At 42.7% G+C, this 27786-nt stretch overlaps 1 protein-coding gene across 1 annotated transcript; it reads right to left on the bottom strand.

Moving 5' to 3' along the window:
• Nucleotides 1-463: 463 nt before the first annotated feature.
• Nucleotides 464-25623, bottom strand: VPS26C (VPS26 endosomal protein sorting factor C). The gene is made up of 8 exons (XM_075432122.1): nucleotides 25369-25623; nucleotides 18062-18205; nucleotides 16623-16772; nucleotides 12969-13049; nucleotides 10376-10450; nucleotides 4469-4619; nucleotides 2612-2764; nucleotides 464-972 (listed from the first exon to the last, which is right to left on the bottom strand). Exons 1-8 carry the CDS (start codon nucleotides 25423-25425, stop codon nucleotides 890-892), a joined length of 894 nt encoding a protein of 297 aa, XP_075288237.1. The 5' UTR covers nucleotides 25426-25623; the 3' UTR covers nucleotides 464-889.
• Nucleotides 25624-27786: the final 2163 nt, after the last annotated feature.

Genomic DNA, 27786 nt, shown 5'->3' with positions numbered 1-27786 from the left:
AAAGAATAAGTATATTCTCAAATGAAAAACTTTTGACTGATCTTTTTTCAGTGCTGTTTTACATAAATAGCAAAGATAAAGTAAGGGCATTTTCTTTTCTAATTGAGGGAAGAGCCACACGCAAACAGAATCACAGAATGGTAGAGGTTGGAAGGGACCTCTGTGGGTCATCTAGTCCAACCCTCCTGCCGAAGCAGGGCCACCTACAGTAGGCTGCACCACCACCTTCAGTTCCAAGCACTCCTCCAGTGCAGACTCGTGTTCCCAATCTGACCAAAATACACCTGGTGTTATTTATCTCCCATCATTACACATTTCACATCACTCACTCCACATTCATCTTGTGATCCTCACCCCACACCACCACCTCTTGTTGTCGTAGCACCATTTATTACACCGTAGCACCATTTATTACACCGTCACAGACACTACTCGGGATCGTGTTACACAGCCCATACCCTCCTCCCACTACGTACACACCACCCCTAACAGGAGTTACCAGGTTTGTGAGCTCTTTAAAGAGCTGTGGAACAAGCATTACAAAATGAAACAAGGAGACAAACTTACTACATATTTCTACAACTCGTAGAAATATACAGAATTATTCCTTCAGGATTTGCTGAAAAACTGGGGAAAACAGAAGTTTTCTTCGGAATGTTTCTGAAGTGAGAAAGAGGCCTGACAAGGCTCTCTGGGGAGGCACATCCACACCGGCTACCGCAAGGCAGGCAAAGTCTTGGCAAGGCTTAGAGAGAACTGAAAGCACAAGAACGACCAGCAGGGAGCAGGAAGCGATGTGTTTTCAGTTAGATATGGATAAAATTTCACTTTGCCTCTGAAGAATTTTGTCCTTTTTCAGTAAATCCTTCAGTGATTCTCCTCTGTCACTTCACATCCTGCAGAGCTTCAGGGGGAAGTTCTCTGTGATGAGGTGGTCATCGTGCAGCAGGACAACAATGTTAACTTCAAACTCTGGAAGAAGGAGGTGGGGGGAAGAAAGGAGTCCCGCGTGAGTCTGGCTGGCAGCAGCAGGACAAGAGGCAGCAGCTCCGGCTCCCGGACAGGGCCCTGCCAAGCTCTTCCCATGCCCCGGGTTTTCCTGGGGCAGGGATGAGCGCAGTGCCCCGGGCAGAGCCTCACCACAGGCATTCCCAGGCCTTGGGCCATTCCTAAAGAACCTCTGGGATTCCTCTAATCTTTGGGACTCCTCCGGATTCATCTCCATCTCCCTGAAAAGCTGTGACAGGTAGTCTGCTGGACCACAGGCGGAGTTCCGAGATCTAAGATCAAAACATTCTGGGAAGACGCCTCACGCCCCACATGCATTGTTTAGACGCCCGTAGGTGGAAGAGTTAGGGATCAGACTCCTCCCCTGCCGTCAGCCCTAGAATCCTGCATTACGTGTGGCCTTATGAAATTAAAAACCAAAATACAACATACCTGCAAACTATGGAAATTTTTTTCCAAAGAAAATACACTCTTTAGATACTGTATTGTGTTGTTCAAAACTAAGATCAGTATCAGATCTATGATCAATCCTAAGTGGAGACAGCATACAAAGTCAGGCAGAGTTAATAAATGAAAGGGGCCAGAGATCAAAATAAACTGACAATAGTTGTCCTTTTTTAGAATCTCCGTAACTATATTAAGACTGTTCTTATAAATAAAAATAGATACTACAATAACAGTAGCTATGTGTCCCTGTAAATTACTATGCAAGAGCTAGAAATGGCAAAAAGTAAAGAATACTAATTTTGGGAACATCACTGTACACATTAGGTGCAAAAATGCTCTTTGGTGGAACAGAAACAGGCAGGCAAAGCTGAAAAACTAAACTGTGCACATTTGCCCCCGACAGACAGCAGAGAAGTAGGAGTGGCTTCAGCTGGGAAAGGTCCTAACAGCAGGGACTTGTAGCTTCAATCTGATACAATGGAATAAAATAGAAGCACCAACAGATTCCAGCAGGATGAAGGGAAGAAAAACAGCCTAGTGAAGAGAATTTTGCAGTAATTATTTGAAGAAGTGAGGAAAACTTGAAGTTTCAGGTGTTTGTTAATGAAAATGTTGGATTTTGGTAGCAGTGAGCACAAATGCGCAGCTGGAGTAGACCAAGAGAAGCAAAGTCACACACAGCCTGACCTTACTTCTGAGTCTGTGAAGCAGGAGAACGGGAAACAAAGGAGAGAAAATGGAAAGAGGGGTTCTTGCTGGTGATGAAAAGAGGGAAGGGGTCATCTTGGCATTTTATTCTTGGGCTACTACTCCGGTGTTTAGTCACACGTTATTTTTTGGCAGAAAAAAAAAATTACCTGCCATTACGCTGTTTCTCCTGTCCCTCTACCGTATAATTCCATTAGGCATAAGCAGCTTAACAGTTGCACAACTGTTTTTAGGTAGAAGTATTTGGGCTGTATTTTCTCAATCCATATGAAATACAGGAGACTGCAGTCCTGTTCAGGAAGCCTCTACAGGGAAACAGATGGGTGTCCTCGGTTCTTCTCGCAACGCTGTCAGCGATTTAGCCCGCTACCTGCCCGAAGCTCAAGTGAAACCAGAAACGTGCCTCAGGTGAAAGACGCCAAGGCAGCGTAACGTCCTGCGCACTTACCAACTTTGAAGTTTGTCGTTTCCAGGGTAGGGCAGGTGAACAGCCTGGGAAACACCATGTATATAGGAATGGGCAGGCCCCGGCAGACGTCGCCATCAGCAATCTGAATGTTCTGTATCTCTGTGGCATCTCTAGCGTAACCTTCCGCGCACCCTGGTGAAAGCGGGAAATGCAGAGGGGGAGGAGGGGAAGGGAAAGAAGAGAAAGCAGCGGCCAAAATTTAAAACAAAGATACACCAGGGTTGGGGGGACGTATGTGTGGTCAAAGCATTTTGCCCTTCGACTGCAAGTTTTCACATTGGCGCTCTGAGTCAAGGCTCAGAGATATTATTTCAGTTACTGTTTGGACTGTTCCAGCTGAAATACGAAACAATGTTTTGCAAGTCTTTTTAATTGTACGGCTTTTGACAATCTTTCATATTTAAGGCGAAATATTAAGGAGGACCCAGGGAACTACAGGCCGGTCAGCCTCACCTCCATCCCGGGAAAGGTGATGGAGCATCTTATCCTGGAGGCCATCATCAAGCAAGTGGAGGAAAAGAAGGTTATCAGGAGTAGTCAGCATGGATTCACCAAGGGAAAATCATGCCTGACCAATCTGATAGCTTTCTACGATGGCATGACTGGCTGGGTAGATGAGGGGAGAGCCGTGGATGTTGTCTACCTCGACAACGACATGGTTTCCCATAACATCCTCCTAGGGAAGCTGAGGAAGTGTGGGCTGGATGAGTGGTCGGTGAAGTGGATAGAGAACTGGCTGAATGGCAGAACTCAGAGGGCTGTCATCAGCGGCGCTGAGTCTAGTTGGAGGCCGGTGACAAGTGGTGTCCCCCAGGGGTCAGTACTGGGCCCAGTCTTGTTTAACTTCTTCATCAACGACCTGGATGAAGAGCTAGAGTGTACCCTCAGCAAGTTTGCTGATGACACCAAACTGGGAGGTGTGGAAGATACACCAGCAGGCTGTGCTGCCACTCAGCGTGACCTGGACAGGCTGGAAAGTTGGGCAGAGAGGAACCTGATGAGGTTCAACAAAGGCAAATGCAGGGTCCTGCACCTGGGGAGGAACAACCCCATGCATCAGTACAGGCTTGGGGTGGACCTGCTGGAGAGCAGCTCTGCGGAGAGGGACCTGGGTGTCCTGGTGGATGACAGGTTGACCATGAGCCAGCAGTGTGCCCTGGCTGCCAAGAAGGCCAATGGCATCCTGCGGTGCATTAGGAAAAGTGTGGCCAGTAGGTCGAGGAAGGTTCTCCTTCCCCTCTCCACTGCCCTAGTGAGTTCTCATCTGGAGTACTCTGTCCAGTTCTGGGCTCCCCACTTCAAGAAAGAGATGAGGAGCTACTGGAGAGAGTCCAGCGGAGGGCTACGAGCATGGTGAGGGAACTGGAGCATCTGTCCTACTAGGAGAGGCTGAAGGAGCTGGGCTTGTTCAGCCTGAAGAAGACAAGGCTGCGAGGCGACCTAATACATACTTACAAATATCTGAAGGGTGGGTGTCAGGAGGATGGGGCCAGACTCTTTTCAGTGGTGCCCAGTGACAGGACAAGGGGCAATGGGCACAAACTGAAGCACAGGAAGTTCCGTCTGAACATGAGGAAGAACTTCTTCCCTCTGAGGGTGACAGAGCCCTGGAACAGGCTGCCCAGGGAGGTTGTGGAGTCTCCTTCTCTGGAGATATTCAAGACCCGCCTCGACAAGGTCCTGTGCAGCCTGCTGTAGGTGACCCTGCTTCGGCAGGGGTGTTGGACTAGATGACCCACAGAGGTCCCTTCCAACCCCACCATTCTGTGATTCTGTGAAAGAGTGCAAGTGGCAACTACTGCAGCCTAAACACATTCCATTTCCAGAGAAACTTACCACAGGTTTCCACACGTACTAACTGCAGCTCAATGCTTTTGACTGCAGCCTCTGCGTTCTCTACTACCAGCTCCCCTGTTAGTGGCTGTGTAATGATGCAGTTGGTGGAACCGAGATGACCTCTGATGAGAAATCTGGGAAGCGAAGCTCTCTGAAAAGATTGGGAAAAAGATAAAGAAGACATTACTGTAAGAGCAGACTAACAAAAAAATACCTTACAGAAAGACAGTTATCAAAGCGTATAGGAAATCCCCAAAAGTTGTGAAGTTAAGAACTCAGAAGTGCAGAAACGCCTTACGTAACTTAAATAACTCTTTAAATATGTATCCTTATGCAGATGCATTAAGATATCTCTTACTACCCTCCCCCCCGACATGGACCCCCCTGCTCATTCCATCCACAGGAGCATTCTTCCTGAGATGAACTGGCAAGCCTTGGCTGCTGCGCTTCATCCAGCAGTCGGGAACCGCGCGGTGAGGGAGGCAGGCTGGCAGGAGCTAACAGGATGGTCAAGTTCAAGCAGCTGGCAGTGCTCTGCAGAGCTGCATTTCGGTCCCGCTTCCTTATGGATTACAACATCATCTGTCACTGCAGGGATTTTCCCACCTTTTAAAATTTCTCTCTCGTGGCACTATCGGGAGGGAAGGCGGGCATTTTAAAAATCTTCGTTCGGTGCAAGATGCAGTATATTGCTCATGTACCAAGACACCAATTAAGGACAATTAATACAGAGCTTGATTTGAACACAGGCTCACGCTTCTAGAATTTTCTTAACAGCAAGCACGTTTCCTACATTTTAAGGAAGGAGCAGTAAGAACAGCTGATCGAGGATGACAGCCTATAGACCACGTTCCATAGGAGACCAAAGCGGGGGTTTGGTCCCGCTGCCACTCCCCTTTTTTGGGCCAGCAGGCATCACAGGTACTCTCTGCCAGCAGAGAGGCTCCTGTGCCAGAGGCTCCCGTTACATCTCCATTTCTGGCAGGAGGCATACTGAAACAGTCACGTTTTCTACCCGCATCTTCAGCTCGTATCTTCACCATCCAAATTTCTTCAAACGCTTTGAGCACCCTGCTCTAACCTTCCCGTTCTCTTGCAAGCTTTACTCTTCTCTCCCTCCTTAATTTTTTGTTATTGACATCTTTGATGTTAGCCCCTACCTTCCAGCCATCTGTTCACACTTGCTTGTGGCATCAGATTTCCTTGCCCATGTAACTCATCCTCCCTTCTTCCAAACCAACTCTCTTGTCACAAACTTTTCTCCTCCCAATGTTTCGTTTCTTAGTCCCGGTTGCCAGCAGCAATGGCAGAAAAGTTCTCCTCAGCTACTGTTTAGACTGTTTCACTCAGACACCCAACACCTCTGCAGAATTTAGCTTTTCCACTCAAAGCAAATCTTTGGGGGAAATAAAAAGAGAGGATTTTTATGTGTTTAGTAAATGTGACCTCACTTGGGTATTCTCTCCTGACTTAAATAGCACAAGTTACACCCCTGACAAAGCCACCCTATGGAATACTGAGTCCTAATAATGTATTAGTAAAATGCTTTTTTGTTGCATGACCCCTCGCAGGTTCTTCTCATCTCCACTATTAGTAAACACAGAGTTGCTTCTCTGCTTCCCAGGGCCATCACATAGGTATCCCCTGAAGTATCATGGTCAGGAACCTGAGAGACAGAGCTAAAAGGAACTTGCGGAACAAGAACTCGAGGCCGTTTGCCTCAATCTTGGTCGACGAGACTTGTTTTTTTAAAGGTATATTTCCCCTGACTACTCGTGTCGGTACTCTTCATAGTTTAATCCTAGCTAGGTCTTCTCTCATAGCACTTATCATTTACACTCTATTTCATAAGCCCCCAAAAATGAGAATCAAGAACATACAAGCAAGTCTATCCTGGTTTTTCATCTAACCTCTTTGTGCTTTGCTTGGCTACTGCAAACCTCCTAATCCGTCTTCTAGTAGTCTACCAGAAATTATAGTTCAGTCACAATCTCCAGACAAGCAGAGAATTGAACTTTTAATATTGTTAGCATACAAAATAGTGACTTTTTCTATCTGTACACCAGGTAGTCACTTCAGATCCATACATTTTGTATTATATACCTGAAATAGAGACAGGCACAGGGTCTGCTATTGAACTTCAGAAGGAGCTTGTAATGGACAGGACTTTCTCATGATTTATACCACTAAGTCTTTGCTAAGCCAATGAGTAGAGTATCAAGATACAGAAGAGAAAGAATAAACAAAATAATTTCTGTGGAAACATGGTTCACAAGAACAACAGACTGCTGAAAGCTTAGTGTTTAGCAGTAGTCTCAACAGTAATTTTACCACCAAGAATAGTTACTACATCCTTCTGTTTGGAAAAACATATGCTTTCGGTGTGCAGCAGTCTCTAGAGACATGAGAGGCTGCTGGACACAACCTGCTCAACCTCCATGAAAAACCAGCAAATTCCACAGCACAGGATTGCTCACTTTGCAAAAAGAGGTTTCCGAATTATCGAAAATCACAATACAAAACAGAATGGCATTAGATACAGTATTAACTTCCCAAGGAGGAATCTGCACCATTTTAAATGTAAGTTGTTGTATGTACACTGATCATAGTGGAGAGTTAATTTATGATGTGCAGAAAATTTGGGAAGTTAGCAAAGAGATGCAACAAGTGCAGAAGGACGACACCGTGTGGGGATTCACTGATACTGTCTCTTGGCTAACCTCTTGGTTCCCGAACCCAGCCACTTGGTTAAAGAAAGCTTTAGTGGCCTTATTCGTTGTTGTAATTACGGCTGTTTGCCTGTTTGTGATTTTTCAATGTATAGCGACTTGGTTTATGTCAATTGCTAAGAAGTGTCAAAAAGAAGTTTGGGAATATAGTAATTAGTAATTGCAGGGATGCAATAAAAACAAAAGGAGGGAATGTGAGAGATTGATTATAGAGAAGATTGATTATGACTATAGATTACAATAAAACCATAGAACTAGAACACAGACTCAATTGTGTGAATACAGGTGTGTTAAGAAACCATACGATCATGGAATGCTGCTCTCAATTGTCCCCTGTGCAGCCCTTACCATGGTTGGGTTAGAAACCATTTCCTAAGATGGATGAATTTCGTGATCTCGAAACGGACCAACAGACAATAAGGTCAACCTGAGAATGAGATTGGCCACGGATGGAAAACCAAGAACTTTCTGTAAGCTAAGAAGATAAGAAGAATTGAGAAACTGATGGGAATTTCTAGGTGGACTTTGGCAGTTGTGTAAGCATAATTGATGGCTATATAACGTGTGATGATTTTGTTTGAGTTGCCACTCACTGAGGTGATGGCCCAACTTTGAGTCATGAATAAAGCAATACCCACTCGTGTGAGAGTAAAATCTTTAACATCTAACTCAGCTGGATTTAGAGTTCAGCCAATGACAGCTGGTTGGTTTTTGAGAATCAACTCCTCCACGCTCAACAATGGTCTATTTCAACATGAAGAAAGTCAAGCAAAGGAAGGAAGAGACCTGCGTGGATGAACAACATGCTACTGATAAAAACATAAAAAGGAAGCATACAAAAGATGGAATTATGGTCAGGTGACCAGGAGGAGCACAAAATTACTATCCGAGTGTGCAGGGATGGTTTTGGGAGAGCTGAAGCCCACCTAGAATTAAATCAAGAGACATGAAGGGCAACAAAAAGGGGCACCTACAAGCCTACCAGCTGCAAAAGGAATAGGAGGGTAAATGTCGGCCTGCTACTGAATATGGCAGAGGACGTAGTGACAAAAGACAGGGCAAAGACAGACGTACTTAATGTCTTCTCTGCCTCAGACTGAGTAAAGGTAAGATTTGCCTTCAGGGATGCCAGGCCCCTGCAACCACAGGGAAAGTCTGGAGCAAAGAAAAGTTATCCTTGGTAGAGGAGGAGCAGGTTAGGGAACACTTAAAGACCAGATGTACACACGTCCATGGGACCTGATGGGATGCACCCACAAATGCTGAGGAAGCTGACCCATGTCACCGTGAGGCAAATCTTGATTATCTTTGAAAGGATGTCATGAACAAAGAAGGTTCCTGAGGAATGGAAGATAGTAAATGTCACTCATCTTCGGTTAGGAAAATCCAAGGAACTACAGGCTCATCAGCTTCAATCCCTGGGAAAGCGATGGACCAAATAAGGCCAAACATATAAAGGAAAGTGAAATGAAGCAGTCAGCATGGATTTATGAAAACAAAATCATGCTCAACCAACCCGACAGCCTTCTGCACTGAAATGACTAGCTCCGTGGACATGTGGAGAGCAGTGGATACTGTTTATGTTAGGTTCAGTGCTGGTTTTGATACTGTTACTCCTAGCAAGCTCACTGACAAACTGATGGAGTGCAGACTAGCTGTACAGGTTCCACACTGAGGTGCCCGAGAACAGCCTGAACTGCTGGACTCCAAGGTTTCTGACCAGTAGCACGAAGTCCAACTGAAGGCCAGTCACTAGTGGTGTACACCAGTGACTGGGGTCAATACTGAAGCCAATATTACTTCACATCTTCAGTGATGGCTTGGATGATGGGACAGAGCATACCCTCAGCAAGTCTGCAGATAATACAAAATTGAAAGGAGTGGTTGGTAAACGAGACAGTTGTGCCGCCCTTCACAGGGACCTCAACAGACTGGACAAATGGGCCTGCAGCATCCTGAGCTGCATTAGAGAGTGTTGCCAACAGGCTGAGGGAGACCATTCTCCCCATCTCTTCAGCACTGGCGAGACAAAACTGGGGACAGCGTGTCCAGTTCAGGACTTCCTGGTACAAGAAGCAGACATACTGGAGCAAGTCTAGCCTTTGCTGGATTTGGCCATGAAGACAGTTAAGAGCACGTGACATACAAGAAGAGGCCGAGAGCTGGGACTGTTCACCCTGCAGAACAGCAGGCTCAGGGGAATCTTATCAATATGTATAAATACCTGATGGGAAGGAGTAAAGAAAATGGTGTCAGACTCCTCTCCATGATATCGAGTGAAAGGACAAGAGGTTATGGGAACAAATAGAAATTAAAGGAAATTACTTTTAATTTCTTACTTTATTTATAAATTCTGTGAGGGTAGTGAAACACTGTAACATAGACGAGCAGTTGCAAGTCTCCATCCTTTGAGATATTGAAAACTTGACTACACATGGCCCTGAGCAACCTGCTCCAGATGATTCTGCTCTGAGCACTGGGGCTGGACTAACCAATCTCTAGAAGTCCCTTCCAATCACAATGATTCTATGAATATGTAGAATAAAGTAAAAAACAGCATGAAACAACCAAACAGCTCATTAAGACGCCTGTTTTGAGAAACAAGTAGAAGAGTAGGTCTAAATTCAGAAATCTAGGACTAAAAGCAATGGAAGACAAATTTGAGATGCAGAAGGGAGACCTGAAGTAGGAAAGCAGTCCTACTAACAAAAAGAGCAGAACAGGAAAATCTGGAAAAACAGAACACGGGTTTCAGTGGACAAATAGAAACCAGTGTTCAGAAAGCTAAATGACCAAGACAGCTACTATTGTTCATACAGGCTTCCCAAAGCTACATCAGGCTGTAAAAAAGGGCATAACCAAGGATCAAAATACATATTTTTCAAGGAACTTGGCTACACATCATATAGAATGTTTTCCCTTGCTTCACTGCCACCTTTCACTCAGAAACTTGGTAAGAATGTTTAAACACGACTGAACAAAGTTCCACCTTACATTAGTCACCACTATCACAAGAGATGAGGCAGAATGACTTCACTGCTCACAGAAGTAAATAAGGAGAAAAGGTGAGGGGGGAGTGCTGATTATCTGCAGGGCAGCATTTAATCATTCTTCTCTTGCTCTCACTCAGAATCACACAAGAATTACATTTAAAATAAAATACAAAGAAACCCCTTACCTCTTTCACATTTTGCAAAGTTTCAGGAGTAATTATGAAGTCTACTGGGCTTGGCATCAGTTTCCCTTTCTGTGACTACAAGTAATTAAAGAGTTAAACTGTAAACTATGATTTATAAAACACACACAGAGAATATTAAAAAAAAACAAAGTCAAGCAACTGTTGCATGTGTTAGTTTTCAGAATTGTCTTCACACTGAAAGTATGTAATAAATGTATGTAATAAATCCATGTAATAAAAAGCCTGTGTTTTCCTGCCTTTGTGATTAAACAACATTATGATATTGTCTAAATACAAGTCACAATGCATTACAAATCTGAATTGTAGGAACAGAACTGTGTCAGTTTTTGGTTACTTTGTGTTTGCCATTGCAATAAACCACAACCACCTCTCCATCTGTAAGTATTTGGCATAAGCTCTACCTGCATTGAAGAAAAAAAAAAAAAGGGAGGAAAACAAAAACAGAACATGTGGTTGACTAAACCGCCTGCAAAAGAAGAAATACACTACCTATCTGAAGCATATGGTAAGCTATAGAAAAAAGTTAAATTTCACATTTCTGTATTTACAAATAATTACATTTTGTATCTCACTTGCACTGTTTCCTTTCATTACTAATACTTAGTAAACTCGGGCAGGGGAGAGAGGGGGAGCTTATAAATGAACTTGCTCCATTGCTTCAAATATGTTTTATAAACTCTCCCTCCCACTTGTTACCTCTGAGCACTCTGAACTCTTTCTGCTGCACTTTCAGTAACAGCTCAGGTCTCCTAAGCCACCCTCACATTCCTAGGAGATCCTCAGCTGATGGAATCTAGTGTAGCATTGATTTAATGGGCTTAGCATTCCAGCTTCTTTAACTGTAAAATAAACAAAACTTGGTCCAGGTTAGCTTTCCACATGGGAGAAGCCATTCTGGGGGCACATTATCACAGTTCCTCGGTATCCATTTACACCATTTATCACAAGACGAAAAAGTTAAGTCTTTCCTTAAGTGGCTGAATTGGCCCTGAGCTCTGCTGAGATGGAAAGCAAGCTTCGCTCACCATTCACGGACCTCTCTCTCCATCCTTCTCTCAGTGAGGCGCACCATCTTTTCCCTATGTATTTCGAACAAGCGGCCAGCGCAGCGCCAATTAGGAGAGGCCCAGCTGTATGTAACTGGGAGTTGGCAGAGCACACCGCCACCAGTGCGCTTAACTTGAACTCTTTGTTAGGATCTACCCTCACCACTTCAGAATTCAAAATAGCTTCTGCTGCCCAGCTGCAAGATGGAAGATATTAGCAAAAGATTGACTGTATTTTCCCATAAAAGACAAATTCTGGCAAAGAATAAGGTTAAGGGAAATGGTACATTGAGCACTGACAGTGAGAATTATACATTCAGTAAAACCTCATTAATTCACCCTGACTGAGAGATTCATGATTTACTGACCTGTGATCTAAGAAGTGCTGTAGTGGGAACAAAAAATAAGACCAGGAAATTGCATAATATGTAATTTGTTCATTATTTTGACAAGTGTGGCTTACTTATAATGTAATAATGGACCAATAAAATATAGCATAATATATTTTAGAAAATAATGAAATCTTACCAACAGGAAACTTCTTGATAGAACATAGCTAAATCTTTAAAAAAGGTACTACAGAACTAAAATAACGTATTTCCACTATTATGAATAAGACAAAAGAGTCTAATACTTTACTGTCCTGTTAAGAGTTCAAAAGAATGTACAAACAGTATGTTCTAGCAAGTTGTGGGTGGAAAAAGAAGTACTTAATTAGGCCTGCACAGTCTACACTGACATCAGATGCTCCGAACATGCGTACAAGTCAATATAAACTAAAAACCAATCTGATATAGGAACTTCAAATACCAAGCAGCAAAGCATTTCTTGTGAGACTGTCAAATCTCATCCCATAGTGATATCTCCATGGGAGGAAGGCTGTCTCCATGTTGCTAACTGCAGGATGTGGATATTTGTTAACCTAGTTATCTTAGCATACTGCCAACCGTGGGCTTACTTAATAGCAAAGGTGATTAAGCTGACAAGCTTCTTACTTCCAACTTGATGCAGTTGCAGCTTTGATACTTTGAGTCAGGGCTCTAAATCATAATCAGTCATCTGAAGAACAAATCAGATATTTTCTCTTCACCAATGAACTCCCATTTCTAGGACAGACATTGTGGGTGTCTGGAACCTTTGGCTAAACAATGCTCAGATAATCTCAAACAGTGTTTAGAAGAACACCATAACATTTATCCAACCACACCATTGTTTCAGAACTGAAAGGACAAATAAGAGAATAAACTCAGTGCAGTATAAAAACATCTTATAATCCAAATCCTTTGTATTATTTTCTTTAAATGAAAAGAGAGATGAGTTATTCTAATCAGAAGCAACTGACATCCTAGCTCATCTCAATGTTTCTGTTTTGAGGCTAGCTTCATTTACTCATACGTATTCCATTTGTTGCTAATACAAATTACATGGGTTTAATTAATTTTCTAATCTTACTGCCAAACTTCACTTAAAGGGGGGCGGGGGATGGAAAAATCTCACTTTGTATAGTTAATACAAACCATACTTACCAGTGAGTGGACAATGAATTCACAAGTCTTAGTTAGGTCTTTTGCCAGCAGAGAACGTCGCATATCACACCGTAGGGTATACTGGCAAGAACAGGATGGCAGAGAAAAAGAAGAGAGCCTTAGTGAAGATTTCCTCTATCTTTCTTATCTTTTCATCTTTTTATTGTATATGTATGGAATGTTACTGTTATTCATATTTAAGCCATCATTTAAAACAGATTAGTTGGCAATGTGTGTACCAGTGATGGGGAGAGGGGAAAGAGGTAAGAAATACACAATGATTTTAGATGCTCCAAAACGAAAGCTGATTTTTCTTTGTGTTTACAGTCCCATAGTCATTTGCAAGTACTTTCCATATCTTCTGTGTTATGTAACAACCTGTGAGACTGAGGGATGACTTCACTGACAGAGTGTAGTATTCTTGTACGGTTTCAGCACCCAAATCACTTTCAGTCAAGTATGATTATGGTACTGCTTTTCAACACTCTGGATAAGTGATCATCAGTAAGATATATTCACAGCCTCTCTAATTTGTAAACTGGTAAGATTGAATTTAAGAGCAGTAACAATTATATGCATATTTAACGGGCAACTGTCTAACCATATAGCTTGAAAGCAAAAGCGTGCAGCAAAGTAAGGCAACAAGGTTAATTTTGCTGTCCACTGTTCAAAAACTTGCTGCTGGTTTCCTCCCCTTTCTCCCCTAAAAAGCGAGCCATAAACCGGTGACTGAGAAACAGTATGGCCTTGGTTATCACACTAATCATACACTTCCGCATCTATAACATAGCCTTACAACATCCTTACAAGATAGGGGATTTGCTGGGGTGAGGTTTTTTTTTGTTGTTGTTTTGCTTGTTTTGGTTGAGGAATTGGCAAAAACAAGTGCCCTCCAACTACAGACTCAGCTTCGTAACTTCTAGTTCACGGTGTCTCTCTGCACATAACCTGAATATGCACGCAAGAACAACACTGGGGAGCCTGTCTCTCCCCATCACAGACTACGGTGTCCACTGAAGTTGATCACTGTTGAGGAAGCCTTCTATTACTGCACTACGCTTCACTCGGACCAGGGAACACAGTGCCATGAGGCCACAGGACCACACAGGCCTTGCAATTTGGCCCACAGCCTCCCCATCAGTGCCTAATTAGAAGGTCTCTGCATGAGAGCAGAGACTTGAATCTTGGTACTGAACCCCCAGCTAACATACTAATATTTAGATTAAGAAATAAAGGCTTGCTTTTAAACTGCACAGGACTTGGACAGAGGTCTAGGAAGTGTTTCTTAAACAGTACCTTTAGTTACTCTAATGAAAAAATAAATAGGTGGTATACCTCTTGTAGTCTATTTTTCCAATTCTTGATTTGGACAGAGAACAAATATAAACATGTTAGAAGCAAATTAACTATTTCCTTTGATTTATTTAAAACTAGCAAAGTATTTCTAAGCAATTCAAACCTGATTTTCTAGAAAACAGACTTAATGTTCCCCAATTCATATCTATGTATCTGTTTTATCGGGTATCAGTGCACCTTAAATAACCTTGGGAGAGACTACATCTTCCTCTTCCAGGGAGCAGGACTCTCCAAGGTTGGCTGAAATCTAATGATTAACCTTTTAATTACATTTTTTCCCCAGCTTGTAAAGAGAAGCTACGTAGATCAGAGAGGGAAACAAAACAAATATTCACCATTAAAGAGTATCTTAAAACAACTGATATCAATCATAAGCAAGTTATCTGGATTATGCAACTCAACCAGTTTTGCACCATTTCTGACATACCTACCACAAACAACAGACTGAAAAAAAGATATGGGAAATACTTAAAAAAACCCCTCTGAACGTAGATAAAAAACAAGTGCACTTTTCTTTCAGTTACGTGTACTAGGTAGGGGGTTTTATGTGGGTTTTTGGTTTGTTTGTTAGGGTTTTTTTAAATCCCAGACTGTAATATAAGACTTCCAGTTCAGCTAAATAGCTAACAGTGTTATACTTTGTTATCAAACACAATACTCTCATCAGTGAACTACAGGTGGAGAGGGGGGGAGGGAAGCGTTTTACAACCCAGTGATTTTTCATCAGCACTGCTCTGAAATTTTTTGCATTTAGTGGCTCCTTCAACATTTTCCTTGAAGGAAAAACAACCCCACAAATTAAAAAACATTCTTCAGTAAGAAAAAGCATTGTCTAACACAATATTTACATTCAAGAGATGCCTGACGAAAGATTTTCCTTAAAAAAAAAAAAAAAAACAAAACCACCCACTCTGTAAAACCCCCCCAAACACATGAACCCACCTATGGCAAGCCAATTTTTAACCAAAAAAGGTCAAATTTCAAAATCGTGTTTCCACAAGATTCTGTTACAAGCAGGTAGTACATACAAATTTGGGCAGGAATCGTTACTACCCATCTCCATAGGAAAGCAAACAACTCATGTTTTTAAGATGCTACAAGCTCTCAACACTTTGGTTTGAGTCATCATTATGAAATTACACAGCTACATTTATTTTCAGCATAAGGACACTGTGGTGCTGTCTTTTTTCATGAATGGATGTAGTTGTCTACAACATAAGGAGGGATCAGATATATGTTACAGTAGTTCTGAAATGGTATTTCAGGCAAGATGTCTTGTTACTGTTCTGTTTATGCCATCATTCTTTAAAGGCTTGCTCCATAGAGAAGGCCTAAAATAATAAGCAATGGAAAGACTTCCTCTAGTCAGAGGATGCTTCTCACAAACAAATGCAGTAAAACAGACTCTGAACACTAGGTAGCTTTGTTCCTGTAGAATTTAGCCCTGTGTCTTAAAATGGATCTGGTAAGTCAGTACACTTAATTTTTAAGTATTATTAGCAGTAATTGGTTGTCTACCATTCTAACAAAGTCTCACTGATAGTAGGTTAACAGTACACACACTTGTATCTGCGCATGTACTACTACACAGATTATCTACAAAATGATAAATGCGACTTCGTTCACAATCAAATCAGAACTAGACGGAAAGATGACCCTGTAAGAAAACTGTACAGGATTTAATAAGTGTGACAAATAAGTTTTAATCTTTCTCAACCCAAAGCCCCTCTTTCCAGTATGCTTTTAATTCTCTCTTGTACACCCCATGTTACACCTGATCGATTTCATTACCACCAACTATTTGAAACTAAAAGCTCAAATTTGCTGGAAAAGAAAACTGAACAGACATCACAGCAATTTTTATAGAAGCAACACTATATTGATGGGATTCTGAGATCTCAGGATGGTTCCTTTGACACATTTAAGAAGCGCTACAACCTGTGGAAAGTGTTGACTCCTAGAAATCGGAACTGGAAAAGACAACTAGAAACCACCTACAAACTAGTACTTAAAAGGTTAACATTTATTATGACTTTAAATCCTGAGTTACATCTAGAAAATACAGTACACACCAGAAGAATGATGTATTAACAAAGGGAAGCTTAAAAGCTACTTACTTCAAACGATCTCTAACTTTCTGCCCGTTCTTCAAATTGACAAAAGAAAACATACTGCACTACAAAAAGAAAACCCTATCACAAAACTCGATCCTCTGCTTCCATGGAGTAAGAGATGCTTTAGAATACATTCTGCACAAAATAAAAGTTCATATTTTGTTTACAGATATGACTGCCTTACCTGAATATTAACGAAGACACCATGATATGTCTCATACAGAACTTTGTTCCCCTTCACATGCAATGGAAATTCAAACGGAATTTCTGTCTTGCCACTGGGAAGTTTCCCTGGTTTTACCATTTCAATAGTGCTGTTAATAATTTGAATAGGCTGCAAAGATAAATAATACAAGGTTTAGGCTGAAGCAGAGTGACAACCCCATCATTTGAAGAACCAATAACATCCACTAAATTTTAACAGACTTCCTGAATTTCCAGGAACTCGGGTGTTTCTTCACGACACACAGCTCTCCAGTTTCACAATGAAAATAAATGTTAAGAATGCTTTCCTCAAGAAAACAATTTGTGATCGATTTTGTGGTTGTATCATACTAATGACCAAGCATATTCACAGAGCTAAACAACAGAGTCTCCAACGCTTTGGAAAGTGGCGTTCCATTTTCTACATTATGACCCTTAACAGTAGCAGCAGGAATCAACAAGTATGTGTACCAGTTGAGCAGTTCGCTGTTCCCTCCTACCTTCTCCTTGGCCCTTTCCCACCCTAAAGATCTGTATTTAGGGCTAGTCTCTCACTGGAACAATGGTTAACTATGATTCGACTGGGGAAACCTGCCTGAAGATTACATCACTTTTCTCTCTGGAGTTTTACTGTGATCTTCCCTCTACGAGACTGGAATAAGAAAAACTATTGCTTCTACTGTTTGGGGTTTTTTTGGTTTTCAATCATTTATGGGCAGATTATTCATACTGTAAACAAATTAACTATGACACAAATGAAGACCTTAAAAGGCCCTGCACTGAAGCTATCCTAAGCAAACTGTTTCGCAAATGTAGCTGTACTACCTCTAGAGAGAGCCAGCCCTGCTTCACTCAGTACAGCCATGTTCATGTGGAGCCTGAGACAACGTGCCCTGCTAGATGCCAAACCCCACACTTCCAAACGTGGAGAGCAGTACAAAAGCCTTCCAGGAGCTCTGCAGTCAAATAGTCTGTGCACAGCCTTGTACTCCACAGAAGAATCTGTGCTGCTCCCGTATCATGCCTAGAATCACACAACCTCAATGGCCTCTGCAGAAACTATTGTGATAGCGACTGATCTGGCACTAAAGTCCAATCAAACTCAGTCACTTTAAAAAAAAAAAAAAGAAAAAACCACATAATTTATTATTTTTCTTTAAATCATGGCCCTTTAATGCACCATCCAATAACCATATTATTTATGTTACTTTATTTCAGCGCTAAAGGAAACTCTCCAATCAGTGCAAGTTCCTCCTGAAAAGGTCATCATATATCACTAGATAATGCTGAGCATTTCTCTGCGGTCTATCATTTACATACCATGAAGTGCTGTAACTACCCGAGAGCCACGAAGGAAAGATTTAATCTGAGAAGAGACAAAAGTTTTGTGCTAAAAATATTAACCTGCACAGGTCTTACCTTGACAGAGTTATAGAAAGCTTCGAACACACCCACACTTTTGGCACTGAGCTGCAGATTTACTGATCCTTCCATTGTTAATGAGATACCTTGGTGCTGGACTGTGTCCTTACTTGTTATGACCACGACTCCAGAAAGAACTTCCTAATAGGAGAAAAGACAACATGAAAACATTTCTTTAAATAAATTTCTTCTATAGCTGTTACTCAGACAGCATGCCGATTTTCAAACTCAAGAAAAGTGTTCCCAGAAAAGACAAATACTGATAATGAAAGCAATGTGAGGAAGAGACCTCCATGCTTCTAGCTTGCTTTCTTTAAAAATATTCTCCTCCTCCTTGTAGAAATACTAATCTAAGCTTCAGTTTCTCTCCAAAATGTCAAGATCTTCCTCTCCAGCAAGATGAAAAATATCCTCAGAAACAACCATCAGGTCCGTTGGTAATAGACAAGTTCCATTTCACATGTTAGAATGAAATCCCAGGTGGAATTTTTATATTAAGAGTGGGACAGCCAGCCATGAGAGATGGAAGAGAAAGCATAGCTGTAAAAGCGATGGCCAAGCTGAGGATAAGATTCACCTCAAGAATGGAGTGGGACAGATTTAAAATAAATTAATAAAAAGTTGTTCTGCTACACAGGCAAATTCTATGCTACATGTCAAATAGTTTAAAAGTGTATCTGAACGGAAGGCACAAGTTGCATGACTCAACAGATGCATCACTTATCCCATGAAGAATGTTTTGTCTACAAAACTGTATTTGCGCAAGAACACTGCATCTTGGAAGTATCAACTTAGAAGGTCCAACACTAAAAAACAGGATTAACTGCAGGAAAGCAACAGTTCAGTTCATTTTACATACCCCATAGTTCATCCTTCCCCTCTCCTACAACAGAGAATTCACTCCAATCCAGCGTTCCATGCCAAATATTCACACACGGCTGGAAATAGCAGCAAGTGATTTGAGAACCTGAAGAAAGTTTCTGTGGGCTAACCTCCCCCTCTGCTCAACAGTAACGCTCTCTGCACCTTCACCAGGCTGGCAAACTTGACACCAAACTACAGGTCACTCCAATCAAAGGATAGTTCAGACTGCCCACTCTACGCTCGACCAGTTAAAACCAGTCTAGTTATGTACATCTGACAGACGCTATTCGAATTTTGCCAGCCTTTTGTCTTTACTAGTGGTACAGGATGACAATATAGAAAATGGGTCAGGCGGTTTAACGCAGATCAGGACAGCAGTAGAACATCAAGCATCACAACGAAGGCTGACATGCTGCAAGTCTGAAAAGAGGACCTGCAGCAACTGGGAAATGCCAGGAACAGGAGGCACAAACACAAAAGGACAGTAAAGAAAAGCTGACCTAAATACTGTAATGCTTTGCTAACAGGCTTTAATTAGTATAAGCAATTAGGTTATTGCTTTAATAAATGAGTACAGCTGAACTATAAGAAGCAAGGACAATCGTGAACATATGAACTGCTTTAATAAATGGGAACAGTCTCCCACCACACTGCAACAACCTATTCCAGAGCTACTGCCTGCATACTTTCACATGATACAGGTGTATCTGTTTGGGGCAAGAAAGGAGAAGAATGACTTGAAGTAGGATTTTTTTCTTATAACTTTCCTCGTCTCTTAAGAAATGAAAAAAACACATCAAAACCACTTTCTAACAAAAACTTAAAAAGGTCACTAGTGTGGGAGATAGGGAAGTGTCATGAAAAAGATGCTGTGATATTTACTTCTACTGTTTATATGCAATCAGGTTATATTTCTGTTTGATGGGGGGAAGGGGAGTCAGCTATGTCTTTTCTGGAGAAGAGCTACTTTGTCCTTTTTTGTGTAAACCCAGGGTCCCCTCTAAGTACAAAGCAATCAGCATACTTGTCCTTCTAAAAAGTACAAATCAAAGAACATAAGCTTACCACGATGTTCAAATACTTAGCACAAAATTTATGAGAAAACTTTATTTTTGCAAAAGATCTGTGAACAAGTACCATTTGTAAAAGTTACATGTCATCACTTCATACTAAACTAGTACTGGTTTTAGTCCATATCATTTACCTTTAACACCACAAAACTAAGGGTGTAGAGAAAGTCACCACTGGAACTAGTCACCGCTTACTACAATGTAGCAACTTACAGTCAGTTGCTCTCACTTCCTTTTTACCTTCTCCCTTGCTACGGACTCCCTATGGCTTCACCACATGATGACAAAACTTTGCAAGATGGAACTAAGCTAACACAGTTCTACACAGAATTATTCATCCAAACAGCGTATCCATTTGCAAGAAGGCCACTGTATTATGTGAAGCAGACAGAGAAGCGAGCTACGTATGCTAAACTGCAAGCAAAACATTCTTGTGAGAAGACTGTCCCAGGTTAACGATCTCAAAACAAGCTTTTTAGCTTTCTTTTTGTCAGTCCTTTGCCATTCAGATATGCACATGAAACTGCCAGGGAGACTGACACTTTCAAAGCTTCAGTCACTTTCAAAGTCACAACCAAGATGAACACCTGCTTCATCTGATCCAGCAGCACAATCCCTCACTTCTCTAGTTGTGGAACAGAGTTATCCACGTCTGGCTGAGGATAATATGAAACAATCTTCAAGTAAGAACATGAAGCGGTGCATAACACAGATCACAGAATCTCATCTCGTGAGTCCTAAGCCACATCTAGACTTCTGACTGAACTAGACAGCTACTCAGTATCTACAAACTTTAGTGAAGACTTCAAGGATCAAAGTACACATTACACTGTCACATAAATTGTTGCAGAAGTTATGTTAAAATATATACTAATTCCAACCTGACTGTTCACACTGTCAGGTCTGTTTGCTACATTAAGGAGCTAGAAAAATAATTTTAGCTAGATATTATGTATTTTCAGATTGTATCTAATCACTTGACAGCATCCCTGGTAAGAAAAAATCAGCCTTCCCCCCCCCCCCCCCCCCCAATTCAAAGTAGTTTTGAAAAACTAACAAACCAACCACAAGGCACGTTTTCAAGACCACCTGAAATCTGTCATCACACTTCTTGAGGTGTTGACAACAGCAGAAGACACCATACCTAATGCCACACAGAAACGCCTAACATTTCTCTAGCTCCATTTGATATCCGCCATACATCTACAGATTAAGCTTTTCATTATTTTGGTAGAATGGAAGTCCACAGTCAGCTGGTTACCAACAAGATGTCCTCAGTTTCTTTTAGATTCCACTTTCCACATCACAGGCATTCACCCTTGGACAAAGGGCCAACATTTAGCAATTAAAAAATTCACACTAAGTTCATGCAAGTCACATTTACTAAATATTCCTTATCATTTTCTTCCACATCTATTCCTCTACGCAAGTCACCTGCAAATCTACACATTCTTCTGATTATTTAAAAAGAAACTGACTGCATTCAATAGGAAAAGTCTGCTAGACCAAACTAACTAGTCATTAGACACTTTAAAACCTCAATGCTCAGATTTAGTAATTAGTTTGCTCTTTTAGAAAAAGTAACAAGTTTCCTTATGGGCAAATTCTGACTTAGGTATATTTTGGACTCACTCACTGGAAGTCTTGACTGACGTTAACTATGGCACCTTTCTTTGATAATTAAAAGAATTTTAGGCTGAAAGGCCTGAAAAATGCATTGTACAATCTCAGACTGCCACAGTCACTCCAGTCATCCTGTTTCGGTTTTCTAAATAAAACACATCATTAGTTGTGCTTGTCCCTTCATTCTTCTAGCATTCCAGAGTTTATTAAGTGAGCCTCAATGGCTCAAGAATTCTCTATCCAATTAAAAAAAAAAAAAAAGTCTCCTGAACACAGATCTTCTGTTCCTAGGAACTTAAACACAGTTTTGCTGCAATAAGCCTTATTTTGCTATACAGAACTACATTATTAAGATCCATGTTATTGTCTTTTTCTTCTTAAATACCTTATAGCTTTTTTTTTTAACAATGCTATTATTCTTTTGGTCCAAGAAGTAGCAAACTTGTTTTTTACTCACGATTTAAAGTCATTTGTTTAAGCCAGCTTTTCTCAAATTGAAGCCTGGACAAAGTAAAGGTCTTTGTCTGCTTAGTTCCTCCAGTTTCTGATGATTATAACTAATGAATACTGAAATCACTGTTTATCACAGCAAGTTACTTTAACCAACTTCCTTTCTAAAAGCAGGAGCACAATCTCAGGCTTGCATAATGCATGACTATTTTACAAATTTTGTGTCTAATTTCTCCCAATCAAAAAGAACCGTCAACACAGAAGCAAAGAACAACTAAAAAGAATAAAACTGTCGCCTACTCAACTACCTAGAACTACAGAAGGTTTTAGGAAGAAGTGACTTCCACTTGGTGCAGGAGATTGCTTTGGAACAATGAAAAATGTTTTAATTCAGCTGGATTTAGTATAACCAGGGTCACCGTACCAGGATGCTAAGTAATCTGACCCAACCCAAGACAATAGGGAACGGTATTTGAAGGTTCTGTTGTATAGTATTTCAGCACCAGAGAGAAATTGCAAAGATCTTGGCCTGATGGGGAAAGCCTATAATGAAACATATGCATCACTCTGACCTTACAAAAAGCAAAAAAGCAGGAGCTATTCAGCCTTAATTTTCCTGGTCAGCTGTTTGCTTTAGACGCACCCTGACCTTCTCCACTTGCCAGCCTTCTCATATGTACTTTCAACAACATTTTCCCCTAACAAGACTCAACTTCAGTTCTGCAATAAAATTAAAGATGTTTGTTAACTTTCAGAGTTCTTCCCTAGAAGTTTATATTAAAAACTCCCGCACCTTCAGGGCCTTATTCAGTGTGGAATTTACCATTAACAGATCGTCAGAACAGTTACTTGTTAAATACGGGTCTCTCCTATATCTGTCTCCCTTCACTCCTTTCCTCTTGGAGGGAATAAAGATGTATAGCAAGTACACTCAACAGATCTAAAGATGCTGGTTAACGTACATGCAACAGATTGAGAGAAGCCGATTGCTAAAAATCTCTGAAAATTTCACCTGGATTATGCAGCCTTAAGAGGTACAAAACCAGATCTTGAATGGAAGAATCAGCAGGCATTGCCATTATCAGTTCTTTGGTCTAATACCACCTAAAAATCACAGGCTGAGATCCTCTAGACTGTTCTCCATCCACCCCACTTTATTTGTCTGTTTTCCTGCGGTTGGTGCTGCTCCACAACATCTAATCTATCTTCTGTAGGCCCTCCAACACAAGACCATTTTGATACTGATTAACTATTCTCTGTTCTACTCTATTTGAGAAGACATTCATAAGAAAAACAAAAAAGGATGTCCACAATTCAACAGACTGATTTTTTAAATTATTATTATTTACTTGAGTGCCACACCCACCAAATACTAACCATTTCTCCAATCCGGCTTACTGCACAGCCAATACTGCCAGGACAAGAAAGGCAGCAGAAATTGAATGGCTAGGGAGGCGAGTGGCATTGTGGAGTTATGCTGGATTAATCACAGACTCGGGCAAATTATGACTTAGAAAGCTCAGTTTTAGCAATTTTTTTTGCTATTATAAAGTAATAGGCATAACAAAAAGACTATTATACCAGTGCATAATTCAGACATCACCTTCTTCCATATCCAAATACAGCTTTAAACAAGTTCAGCAAAATAAAGATCGAGTCCAGCCACAGTTTCCCTACTGCCTTCAAATGAGTAGCTAGACATACACATTGGGATGAACTGCTGTCTTCACTGAAGGAATCCCTTCATTTTCAAGCAGCGTGATGCAAGCATATTTTGGGATGAAAGTTGCCATGGACCGAAGGCATTATTAGCACAGCTACTGTCACTGAAGCATACGACAATGTAATAAACTCCTAAAAAAAGCCCTCCAACCCCGCATACATTCCATGCTTAATTAAAGAGAGATTTGTAATTCCCCTCTGTGCCTAGGAAATTTCTATTAAAAATTCATATTATACTTGTACTGCTCTTTCATAGTTGTGTTTTCACACCACTCAGACCTCCAAATTTCAGGCCTAGTTAATGACCTAAAATTACAAACCCTTTCTGAAGGAGTTAAAGTGGAAGAAAACAAAACAATACTGACAGATTTACTAACCACAAATATCTTAGTTAATTTCAGCTTAAAGACAGAAGAAATATCTCTTTCCTGTATTAAAAAAAAAAAAATACAGTTCAGAGTGATATAAAGCAAGCCAAGTGAGGAAACTGAGAAAGGGGACAGCATTACGATACTGAAATAGCTCAGATCCTTCTAATAACGTGTATTAGCCAAACAATGTGAAAGTGAGATACAGAAAGCAGTCTTTACCGCTATGACACCACACCTAAAGGGGTGTGTTGTTCACAAAATGGTAATTTAGCTTTATGAAAGTCATCCTCTAGATTTGATTGATGATTTGGCAACTGCAGAACAGATGCTGCGCACTCTTCCATTCAAACTGGTTTAAAGCAGTTTTCCAGCATTCAAAATATTCAATAAATTGAACCATCCTTTATACACTGTAACAGCCAAACTACTCAGGTATGGGAAAACTGTGTGTCATAAGGATTTTTATAATACAAGCATGTGACTGGATAGCAAGAAAAAAAAGGCCCTGAAAACTTCTGCTTAAACAATGACATATTTCTAGAAAAACAGTGATAGGAATAAATCTCGAAAACATGTGCCAGGTGATTTTTATTTTTATTTTTTTCTAACTGCGCTTGAAGTCTTCAACAACGAAACCAGGCACAGCATTCTTCCAAGCAGCTGAAAAAGCCGAAGTACACGCAATTGCTTTCTCGCCACCAACAACCACATCGGGGAATAAAAAAAAATCCGACTCCTGCCCAGTAAAGAAAAAATAAAATCAGATCTGCTCCTGCCTAAGTACTCCATCCAAGAGGAGATTTCCCGCCAGGTACACGGAACAGCCCAGGCCAGTTTCGGATTTCTGGCAGGGCAGAGGCACGGACCGCGGCTCGGCGGCAGCGCCCGCCCGCTGCACCGCCGCCTCAGCCGGGCCGCAGCGCGCAGCCACGAACGGCCCGGCAGCTCCCAGCGCCAAGCCGCCGCGTCCCGGGGGGCCTCGCCCCTCCCTCCCCTCGGGAGCCCGGCCGCCCTCCCCACAGGCTGGCTGGGGGGAAAAGGGGGGCACAAAGCAGGCCTCGACCGCTTCCTCCGAGGCCGCCGTCCGAGGGAGCGCCCCGCTGCCTCAGAGCGGCCAGCAAGCCGCGGCGAAGAGCCCGGAGAGGGCGGCGGCCGGGCGGCGACGGGGGTCGCTGGCGGGAGGGCGGGGCACGGCCGCACTCACCCCGCAGCGGTACACCTTGTTGGCCCGCTTCAGCTTGATGTCCAGCGCCGTGCCCATCGCGGCGCCCGCCCGCCGCCGTCACGTGGGAGGCGGCGCTGTCACGTGAGCCGCCTCCGCCGGCGGCGGAGGGGAGAAGGGTGGGGCGCGCTGTCCCGCCAACATCCGGGTCTCCGGTCGCCTCATTTCTCGGCTTGCTGACGCCGCTTCCCGCTCGGCTCCGCCCGCTTCCTGGTAGTCATAGCAACCGGAGGGGGGGCGGGGGCTTCCCGCCGGGCACGTCGGCGCCGTCCCGCCGCCGCCGCGGGGGCGGAGGGGGTGGAGCCGAGGAGTTGGTGACGCGGCGCGCCCCGGGGGAACTACAGCTCCCGGCGCGCGTGCAGCGCCGCGCGGCCCGGTGGGACGTGTAGGCGGCGGCCGCGGGGAGGTGGCGCATGCGCTGGGCGGCCCGGCCGTAACGGGTCTGCGGGGAGGGGGGGAAGGGCCCTGGCGCGTGCGCTGTCCGTTGGCGGGCGCGGCCGGGCGGGGCGGGGCGGAGGTTGTCTGCCCGCCTGAGGGAGCCCTGCGGGCGGGCGTAGCGGCTCTCGCCAATGCCGGAGAGGCTGCTGGGTCAGGCGGAGCTGTCGGTTCGCTCCCTCGGCCCCTGCGGGCGCGGCTTGCCCGCTCCTGTGCCGTGGTCGCGCCGGGGGGCCGCGTTGTGACCGGTGCAGTAACCCTGTGAGGCGAGGAAAGGCGTCGCAGCCTTGAAATTCACGCTTGTGGCTACGCTGGAGGGGTTGGTCCTGCGTACGCCTTACAGACAGAAGAACCTAGATATATGAGGACTGAATTTGTCTCCATTATAATTGCATGTGTAATTCAGCGTATTGAATTTCGAAACACATTCCAGCCTCTCTTCTCAAAGTTGCCTGCAACTTGTTTGATAAATTTAAGAAGGCAATGCCTTGTGAAAAACACAGTGAGGAAAATCTGTCGTAAAAACCCAGAGTAAAGAAATACCTGGTCTGGAAAACAATGCAGGTGAACAGCTAATGTGTGTGGTCGTGTTTTAGGACCGAGAGAAATGCTTCCATCTCTTACAGATGTGGATCACAGATACGTAATTCCTGTGGTTTCAGTGGGACCAGAACTTGTCCGTCGGCGGTATCTCAGGCCCCACAGGAAATCTATAAAGCATGAATCTAGTCATGGATTTTAATGCTTTTCTAAAGTCGTTATTCTTACCGTGTTAAAAAGTGAGGGCAGCCATTTCATTGAGATGTTATGAGCACAAGCCAGCTTCAGAGTCTAGCGACACTGTTCCTGCTTCTTTTCAAAAGGTGGGGAGTCCCTTAATTCACTCTTAAACTATAGCTTGCTGGGGGAGCAGGGGATTGTGATTGATTTTTGGGTTTTGAGTAGCAGCAAACAAAATTAACAGACCCACTGAAAGCCTGAACAAAAAAATCTGCAAGTGGACTGCGAAGCTACTGTAAGCTGGCTCTGCTGTAACAAATGAGCATGAAGTGCACAGCTGAAGGGTCAAGCCAAATTTGTCTGTGGAATGCTGCCTTCCAAGAAGTCTTTAGATGGCCCAAGACAGACACTCAGGCAACTGTTAATTGATGGTGTTATGGATCCTTGAAGCCTGATTGCTAGAGCTGGTTCTCTTGACCAGAGTTTGAAGACTATTCTGCTAGCATTTTTATCACTGTTCTCTGTGAAAACACGTAATGCAAATGCATCTAGAAGAAATCAGAGAATGAACAAGCCTTTCAAGGACCCTAAAGTTCTCTGTATTTTAATTTTACTGCCTAGTATAAATAACTGTGTTTTTTAAAGATCGTTATTTAGAAGTAGCAATCTAAAGATACATTTTCTTAAGCTTCACTTAAGTAAAAAAAAAACGAAAAAAAATACAGGCCCTGTCAATGGTGGGAGTAGGATGCCGCAGCACCAACCTACAGAGAGACTGAAGACATTCCTGAGTGTGATGGGGCTCTCAAGGTGGCAGGAGGAGGGAAGCGCTCGCAGCTCACGTGAAGCGTTCCGCAGCCCTCCAAGTCTGTGTTCAGCCCGGTCGGCTCTGCGAAGCCGAGGAGATGGTCCTGTCCTGTTCCTCCTCACCCCTACACGTGCTTCAGTACTGGAGACCACCTCATTGCTGTGCCGCTCTGCTGCTTGAGCACTGATGGGAAGCTTGGCAAAAAAACAGCGCACGCTCTCGTAACAAGGAGCATCTTTTTTGGGAAAAGAAGTGAGATACCTAAGGCATTCCACATTCTGCAGTGTTTGTTTCAGAGAAGAGAGAATGAAAGTGGTTAGTGTAAAGAGAAAGGAGCATTTAACTTTGGTTACTGAATATTAGTACCATGCCTCATATAGGTAGTTACTATTATTAGTTACCATGAGGCAGGTAATGAGGGATTTTTTTAATTTTAA

This window comes from Opisthocomus hoazin, chromosome 1 (genome assembly GCF_030867145.1).
Source record: "Opisthocomus hoazin isolate bOpiHoa1 chromosome 1, bOpiHoa1.hap1, whole genome shotgun sequence".
Lineage (NCBI taxonomy): Eukaryota > Metazoa > Chordata > Aves > Opisthocomiformes > Opisthocomidae > Opisthocomus > Opisthocomus hoazin.
Note: the sequence above shows the minus strand (reverse complement) of the source record. Positions and strands in the feature narration are given on the sequence as shown.